Genomic DNA, 9425 nt, shown 5'->3' with positions numbered 1-9425 from the left:
GGGCGTTCCAGTGGCACCATCTATTGCCTTTCAGCTGTGTTTGAAATATAAAGCATAACTTTAAGCGTATAAAAATGTCATTTTGGAATTAATTAAATAAGCCGCAGAATCTATTGAGTTGAATAAGATATTTGAAGAATATTTGTTAAAAATTAACATTTAAAGTGTCTTTCAGTATAATTAAAACTAAAAAGTGTTTAAATTAAGTGTTTTACCTTACTATTTTGCTATCTATAATTTAAATAACCTATAAATGTAACTTACAATTTACTGAAAATAAACAAAACAAGCTTCATAAATAACTAAGCTTTAACTATTTTGTCCTTCAGCTATTTACATATATCATTCTTATAAGGGACCAAATATCGTTTTATAAAATATTCGATAATTCAGTTGGTGCAATTTGAATTAGATGCATGTGTGATATTACCTTAACTTATGCTCATACTCCATCAAGGACATTAAGAAATCTTCATGTCCAATACAAAATGTTGCCATTTGTCCTCTGATCAATTGTAAAAACTTTAACCATTGGAAAGGAGTTATCAATTTTTGTAAGTGAATACATTCAAAATGATCTAGATTCCTTTTTTTATTTATTAGTAACATTTGAACTTAACGTCGTTGTGTCATTGGATTACAATCCTCATTAAAAAAAAACCATTCAAGATAGGAATACACAGATATATAAAAAAAAAAAAAATATTAATACAAAAATATATAAATACTTAGAAAATTGGAATATATTATCGCTACTATTAACTACAGTCCCACACAGATATACATTTCATCAAGTCACTTACAATGGCAAATGCAAGGAAATCACATATAACAACAGCATTGGCCCCAGGAAGCAAAAGAACCAAACCGCGTTCATTTTCACGAACTATGCGCTTCAACCAAGAAAATGTTGAGATCACATCGCATATAGCAATTGGTGAACGTAGTTACGGTTTCATTCGAGCCACCAATAATGCTGCAACACCATTTCCAAACGCCAAGAAGACGCTGGACAACTCTAGCCTGTTAACGCACTTAAGATTGGCCCAAACTCAAATTAAATCGGGCCGTAAATGGCACAAGGATCGAAAAGAATCAACGACGCAGAATAGCACTGATGGTTCGAGTGGGTCATCCGAACACGAATCGCAAAATGATTTGCCATGCAAAATCCAGTCCAAGTCGCAAACATCTACAATGAACTTTCAGCTTAAGCGAAAATTGTTCGATGAGGGTGAATATACCATAACGCGTGGGCAGAAACTAAGCGAAGTGCATCACGCCGCGGTTGTGAGTGACGACATGGCAACGTCTTTGAAGCGCCACACTCATTTGTATTCACTCAGGGAAATGGAGGACTTCTGTCGAAAAATGAACATTAAGATTCACCAAGGATTCAGTCCTGGCCTACATTAATTTTTCATTAGGTTACAGGCCTTACCTGGTTTTCAATTTATAGATTCTCCATTAAATTTCATACAAATAATAACTGACAAAAGTAAACCATCTTGAAACTCTTTGTTTTTTTTTTTTTTAAATTATATTTTAATATTTTATGTATTTTCAGCATATATTGTGTAATGAAAAAAACCTGGATATATTTGATTATGAAATAATACTTAACTTAAAAATATAATTTATTTTTTTTTTAAGCAAAGAATTAAAGTTTTGTATTTGAAACAAAAATATTTACAAAATACCATTCAAGAATGATACTTAACATTTTTTTAAAGTTAAAATTATCTTTAGTTTTGCTAAAATCCTTCCTTATTCAAATTGCTCCAAAAAGGCTTTCCGTTTTTTTTCTGTGCAAATATCGTCATAATTTACAAAATTAATTAAAAAAAAAAAATACACCGCAGCGTACATTATCTTGAGTGTTAAATAAAGTTCAACAGAAGAGGCATGTAATTAGGTAAAAAATTATTTTAAAAAGTGTCATGTTCTAACTTTTTCGTCTTTTATCTGTTGAATATCGTAATAATAATGCATCGTAATAATAATGCTAAATTAATATGACTTATCGAACAATTAAAAACGCGCCTAAAAGTTTTCAATGGCTTGTTATTAAGTTTAATAATTAAGACCTCTATGACACAATGCCAATGAAACAGAATAACTCTCCGTTTTGCCTCTAATTGATTAAAAATTTTGACTTGTTAAGCAGTGTACAACAATTCGATATACAAGAACTCTCATTAAACAGGTGAAAGCCAAGCTAAAGCAATGTCATCATTTAATTATGACAGTAAAGAAACGCCAAATGTGGGATAATGGTAATTGGATACCCTCTCGCTTTAAGCCACGGGCTACCGCATGTGGCTTGCTTAATTGGTCAAAAAAATGAAATGCATCCCTTGAGCTGATAAGCAAATTGTCCATTTAATTTACTTAACTCGAGACCGATGTGTGACTTATGTGCACTTTCACCATTGACACTCGAGGGTCGTTTGGACTTACCTTTTTGGCAATTAATAAGCCATCGTGGGTGGAACACTAGCAACAGTTAAAGGATTATACAATAAAAATTTACATACCTACATACATGTATGAATATATGTATATTCATATGATTTCAAATAATCGTGCCTTCAAATAAACACCAAAATATTCACACCGCAGCACTACAACAAGGATAATAAATCATCCAACATTGCGAGTGCAGACAAATTCAGTGAACAACCAGCCAAACCAAAAAAAAACAATGTTTGAAAGAGGCAAAAAAAAAAAAACAAAATAAGACAAGACAAAGAGAAGGGGGAGAGAGAAGGAAGGTAAAAAGAAAAGGCAAACACAAGTCCCGTCGGGACCAAAAGCAAGTTGCAGTTGCCGACATTATGAATAACTTTTAAATTTGAATGTGAAATAAATGCTTTGTCTAAACTGGCTGGCTACCGTTAGAGTCTACCTCTTTGGCTTATGATTTATGCCAGGGCAGCCTTTGATGAAATATAATACAACAAAATAAAAACAGCAGCAACAACAACAACATAGCATAAAGATAAATAGCCACTGCACACTGCCCCACTAAATGCAGACTATTTAGAATACAAAAGAAAACTATTTAAAATTTAATAGGTAATATAGGTTAACAATTAACATGAGTACCAATTGGGAAGAAAAGAAAAATAGTTGCAATTTCGAATATGTTTGGATACGAATAAGTTAAATCTAAGTTTGTTTTTTTAACGCAACTAAATTTTCAAAAGAAGATTTACTATGCAAAAATAAAAAATACTGGATTTGCAAGTTACCATATATAAATCTTAAATGAATTAGTTCAAAAACTCGGATGTAATGATGAAAAAGTTTCCTGGCTGATAACAGACAAACTTTTAAGACCTACATAAGATTATTTCAATAAAAACGTTTTGACTTTTATTTCAAGTTATTCAAAAAGTTACTTCAAAATTTACAACGAATTAAAGTCATCTACACAAATTTATTTCAATTATGCGATTAACGAATGATTAAGCAATGATGTTCAAAAATAAATATGGGATACTAAAGACTTTAGACTAGGTTAGGAGGCAAAAGCGGTCAAATTCTCTATTTAAATTGAAATCCATAAAAAGTTAGAGTTTATTTAAAAAATATACAACAGTTTCATGATATGAAATGAATTGAAATTGAAAATGGCAAAATATTAATATAGGTTTATAAAGATAACTTTACAGTGGATTAAAGTTGTCTCTTTAGTTTCTTTTCTAGCACCCCTCGTAGGCATAGGTCAGAACATTTCTTATCAGACAATGTCACAGAAAATATGATTAGAACGATTAGACACTTAGAATAAAAAAACATCGTTTTAATTTTTTTAAGATTAGAATGTAAAACATTCTGATTTCTTAATAAATTCATTATTTTCCATAGGTAATTTGAATTTTTTTACAATTTGTATTCACAATTTGCTGTTCTTTGATTGCTATTCGACAGTTACAGTGTTAACTGGACCAGTTATGGCAATGCATTCGATTTCTACTAAAGCATCCATGGGTAATTTGGCCACTTGGAAACAGCTGCGTGCTGGAAAATCCTTATTAAACACTGCAAAAAACAAACAGAGCAAAACAAATTAATTTTATAATTGAGCTCTAATAATAAAAGTATAATGTTTATTGTGTTGTGATAAGGTCCAAAAACCGATGCCGATTCCCTTATCATCAGTCAAGGGGCCCGCGCTAATGAAATGGTATTCTACCCACCTTGCTTGTACACCTCATTGACGGCTCCAAAATCATTAAGATCCTTAAGGAATACAGTATTTTTAATAACCTTATCTACACCAGAATCGGCTGCCTTTAATACAGCTTCCAAATTCTCCAAAGCCTTTTGAGTTTGTTCAGTGGCTCCGCCGGGTACCAGTTTCATGGTTGACTTATCCAATCCCAAGCAACCAGAGACATAGACAGTGCGATCGGCCACAACTGCTTGGCTTAAAGAAGAGTTAATTATTATTTTTTATTATTTCACTTTTTTTTTTTATTTCTTGGCTTACTTGTAAGGCGCCACGGGCTTGGCAGCATTCGCCGTGCTGATTAATTTTCTCACAATAGTCGACATGTTTTATTTTATTCTATTTTATTTTTAATGTTCACCTGTTGCTGCTCAGAACTTGACTGAGCTTTCGACTTTTGCTATATTCACTTGATAAGTGGCGTTTTTTTTTCTTGTTATCAGCTGTTTATTACTCTCGTTGCGTTCCAGCAAGCTTTTATAATTAGTTAGTGCTGGCATCAAGTCACACTTTTTTTAAAGCTAAATTTAGCCTTTTTTATGTAAAAGTATCTAAAAAATCATTAGCAATTTTATTCCAGTCTATTTAAATGTGACTTTAAGAAATTTTCAATAAACCGTATATAAAAATATTTTATGTGTTATGTATATATATATATATATTTTTTTTTTTCGATAATTCGATTTAATTAAACAAACGATTAGGATGAAGTATGGATAAGTAGTTTAAATTACTTCTAAATAAAAACAACTTCTTAGTTTTTAAATTAAATCATTCTCTGTCATTAAAGGAATTTCAAGAATTTCAAAGTCTAAACAACGGATCTTATTTTAGTTTAGTTTAATTTAGAGTTTACATATTACGTATTAATTGCATTTAAATTTAAAGTAAATTTATAATGCTACATATATAAAAAAAGTGTAATTGTCTGTAGAATCAGTAAAAAAAAGATCGGTCGAACTATGTTCAGAGACCTGACATATACATATTGCAGAATATTAAATCAAAATTTTGTAATCTCAAACAATTGGCTTAACGCAAAGAATAATTTTTACAAATTTTGGCGTTAGGCCTAATTTTTCGTCAGTAACTTAAAATTTTCCAAATGTTTGGACTCAAAATTAAACAAAAGTAGTTCCTTTTGTATTAAACATTTTAGTCATATTAGTCTAAAATATTATATAACTATAGATTTTAAATTTTTTACTTGAAAGACAGATCGAAAATATTTTCTGACAATGAGTGTTAAACTTGGAATTTTGATAATATTCATTTAATCAGAATTTCACAATATTTTTAAAAATCCCAAAGAGAATTTAATTGGTTGCTGATCTATATATGTATGTATTTATATGTATGTATGTAATTGCAAATTTTGAATCGAATTCGAAATTGTCAAGACGAAAATTGGTTATTCCTTTTTTATTATATCTCCATTTGTGGGGCTTAAAGGATTATTTAGGTCATCCTGTGTGCAAAGCTTTCTCGCCGCAAATATTTGATTTAACGCCAATGAAAAATGCATGTCATGTCACTTGGCCACGCCCCCATCGCTGAATACAACACACGGCCGCAGACTAATTATTTATTATTTGGCAATTGCTGTCTGTCAGTCGCTGTCAAAAAAGAAAGCCCCAAAAGTAGTGGTAGAGTGCAGTAGTGGTAGTAGTAGAGTAGATGATGCTGGTGGTTGTGGTGGTGGAGGAAGAAGAACAAGTCCAAGACCAAGAAGATGCGAAGAAAATGAAAAATAATCAAGCTATGTAATTATATGTGGATGTTGGTGGTTAAAGGGTCTTAATCCCAGACCAGACTGGGTGCAGCAGCAGTCGCATCAGCCGCAACAGAGAGGCGTAGGTGCAAGCCAAAAGAGAGCAAAGAGAACACGCCCAGGAAAAAAAGAAACCAGTCGAGAATATTACATGATATCACCGGTATTGTGATACCCTATAAATCAAGAGAGTTAAGGTATCCTTAGTACTCAAATTAGAAATGATGATAAGCCTTCGTTCAAATCACTTGATATTTCAAATTAGTTTTGTATTCCAAATCATTTGTTGATACTGATAAGAAATGTGTGGGCATATGTTTCTCTTGTTGCCTTCAAATCCCTCTGCACCCCATGAGTCCATAGGGTATGCAAAAAGAGATTGATTGCAGTCGCCTTTCGTGGCTGCAGTTGCCTTTAGCATTTTAATGTCGCATTTTAGTGCATTAATTACTTTATGATCCATAAAATATGCAAAAGAAAAATGCTCATAATAAAACAAATAATAAAAAACAAAAAAAAATTCCACCATCATCTTTGTGGGTGAAAAAATGCACCTCAATTTCTTTTCAGTTTTTTTTGTAACTTCTTTTTGCCCTGTGGCTTGCGCAAACAATTTTATATCTTAAATGCTTTTAATAAATAAAATGAACAACAAGCAGAGTAGTTGGCCATATAATTAAACTGGCAAATAACAAATTGCACTACAATGCTGTGGCCCATCCCCTTGACAACTTCCCGCATCCCCCGCAACGTATCCAAGAAACAAAGGTGTGCATTAAGAAAGGGCGAAACTTTAAGAATTTAACCAGAAGAACTGAAGAGAAAGAGAGAACGGTCTGTTGGTTGCATATTTATGGCACTTGCTTCAAGCAGACTGAAATGCGAATGACTGCAAGGAGCAGGAGCGGCAACTGTACTTCAATTGGTGGCAGTCAACAAATGTCGGCTATGTAGAATAAAACTTTAAAATGTAAACAAACTTTGATTAAGACTTTACCAAATAGTCATAACATATCTTTAACGCTAAAGCTAGTTGAGAATTATAAATAAATGAAACTTAAAAAGATGACAAAGAGAAGTAATAAGTAAGCGAAGCAAAAAGGATGACAAAGCTTAGTTTTAAGCCTACAATTAAGATTCTAACGAAGATTAACTTAAAAATATGAACAATTTTTGAAGGATAAGAATGAAAAAAGTAATGGTACCGATATTAAGGATTAGCTTTACAAAAAGGGAATATCGTAAAATCATACGTTTTACCATTGAGTAGTAGGTTTCATTGAATAAATTCATTCTAATGTACTCAACACATTCATCTTTTAAGATGTTGTAGAACCGATATTGGCGATTTGTGTTTCTAGAGAAAATGATATAAATGATATATATATAATAAATATAGATCTTTCAAAATCTTGGAATGAAATGTGTTAAATGTCAAATCCATTTATTAAAATTTATGATAGCAGAAGTGAGAAATTCAAGATTAAATACATAATAAATACCTACCCAACTAAATAAAAAGTAAGTAAATAGACATTTTGAAAAGCATAATAACAAAACTTGACCTTCATTTGTGATGATACGCTCCTGTTTTCCTTATCGCAACTTTCGCTTTTTCGCATTTTGACAAGTTCCTGGCAAAAGTTTACCTTTATCTTGTCCTCCTCCTTCTTTTACATTTTGCTGTTGCTCCTCATCGTCAACATTTTTAAAGGCTACCCATTTTTTATTGGCTCAAATAACTTCATTTGTTTAAAGCTTTATTGAAGTGGAGAGCCGCTGGCTAGCCTCTGGATCTGCTGGGGTGCTGAGACAGGTCTCTGAAATCACCTCTTCTTCTGCTTCTTCTTCTTCGACAACCACATCCCCAGCAACGATCAGTAGAGCAAATTACAACAATTTCTCAGAGCTTCATCCTCATGCTCCGCCATCTGTGCATTTAGAGGCTGTCTTTTTGGTCATTGGATACTCTATAATTTGCATGTGATTTTTTATTGGCCATTTTTCTGATTTTCATGCTAAATTATTTGATTTTAATTTAACTGGATAATTGTAGTTGAGGCCACGGCTACTGAGATGCTACTGGGGCTACGGTTGCCTTTTTAGTGAGACAGATTTATGATTATGGCTCTATTGACGCTAACCACTTTTGCTAGAAATAGACTACAAGTCAATTGGTTATGGCCAAAGAAGAAGGTGTGTGTCCATAGCCCGATTAAATCGAGCAATCGATGTAAGTTTCAAGGACAAACAAAAATTTTGAATTAACCAAGAGAATTTAAAGAAAAAATTGAAGCGTAAGGAAAAGAAGCATCATGAAGATTGTACGATTTTTTTCAATTCTCTTCTCATTTTTTATTTTTTAACTATTCATAATTGACACAAATGTTGAAATTTCACATTCATATTTCAATAATCTGACTTTTATATGTATATAAAAGTTGTCCTACCTTAAGATTATGCAACTTTTAAATCAGCTTTCGTGTTTAAAATATAAAAAACAATTTCGGTTTGATATCTCAGTAGGAATTTTCAAACCTATTTTTTTATGATAATACTTAAAGTTTTTCCCATTTCTATATATAAGAATCGAAATAGGTGAGTTAAAAAAACGCAAAATGTTTTGATTTAAATATAAGTATATCAGCTATCTGTTTTCTTGATTAATATTAGCAACTAAGTCTATACATATATCTCTCAATTTTTATCCAAACATTTTTATTACTTAATTTTACCACATTAAGCACATCTGTTGGGAATATATATAAAAAATAGATTAAGGAGAGAAATACACTGTTTAGAGCGCTTAAAAGTAATACAAGGTTAGTCAGTGTTAGTCGGGAGTTAACTCAAGTGATAAGTATATACTCAATAAACTTATTTAAATATTCTAAGCAAAAAAAATCTATAAATATTTCGAATTCGATGTGAAAGATGCAACTCTTAACCTTTTATTTGGGTTCTTTAGGTCAAATAGAGTTGCCAATAGGTAATTTCGGAAAGGGTATATAAACATCGATATTAAAATACCGAGTCTAAGGCATTTATAGAGCTTAGTGCCTATAATTACATATATTTACGTATTATGTATGAAAATAAACCTATGGAAATTCCACAATCAACTTTAAATACAAATATTTTGAAGTCCCTGTGGAATAGTTTTGCTCTTAAGTACTCCAAGCAAGACCTCGCTTCGTCTGTACCATTCTGAATCCGTATCAGTAAAGTTTGAATTTCCCGGCTAAGTGAACTTTGAAATGTTTCTAATTATTATATTTTTGCTGTTCTCGACAAGAGGATTATCTGAATTGGATATTGAAGATAAATACTTTATATATAATAAGATGAACTTTATAGATAATATCAGAGACGATTACTGTGCCGATTATTGTGCCAATGAATGTAAAATGGATACTA

At 31.6% G+C, this 9425-nt stretch overlaps 1 protein-coding gene across 1 annotated transcript; it reads right to left on the bottom strand.

Annotated features, from left to right (window-relative positions):
* Positions 1-3793: 3793 nt before the first annotated feature.
* On the bottom strand, positions 3794-4632 carry LOC6643608 (rutC family protein UK114). Its single transcript, XM_002066341.4, has 3 exons — positions 4499-4632; positions 4206-4435; positions 3794-4047 (listed from the first exon to the last, which is right to left on the bottom strand). Exons 1-3 carry the CDS (start codon positions 4561-4563, stop codon positions 3926-3928), a joined length of 417 nt encoding a protein of 138 aa, XP_002066377.1. The 5' UTR covers positions 4564-4632; the 3' UTR covers positions 3794-3925.
* Between the last annotated feature and the right edge of the window lie 4793 nt (positions 4633-9425).

This window comes from Drosophila willistoni (assembly GCF_018902025.1).
Source record: "Drosophila willistoni isolate 14030-0811.24 chromosome 2R unlocalized genomic scaffold, UCI_dwil_1.1 Seg200, whole genome shotgun sequence".
Taxonomy (NCBI): domain Eukaryota; kingdom Metazoa; phylum Arthropoda; class Insecta; order Diptera; family Drosophilidae; genus Drosophila; species Drosophila willistoni.
Note: the sequence above shows the minus strand (reverse complement) of the source record. Positions and strands in the feature narration are given on the sequence as shown.

Coding starts and splice junctions, on each gene's coding strand:
- LOC6643608 (XM_002066341.4), bottom strand. CDS start 4,563: ATGTCGACTATTGTGAGAAAATTAATCAGCACGGCGAATGCTGCCAAG. Junction 4,436..4,498: donor AAGCCCGTGGCGCCTTACAA/GTAAGCCAAGAA, acceptor CTCTTCTTTAAG/CCAAGCAGTTGTGGCCGATC. Junction 4,048..4,205: donor CAATGAGGTGTACAAGCAAG/GTGGGTAGAATA, acceptor TGTTTTTTGCAG/TGTTTAATAAGGATTTTCCA.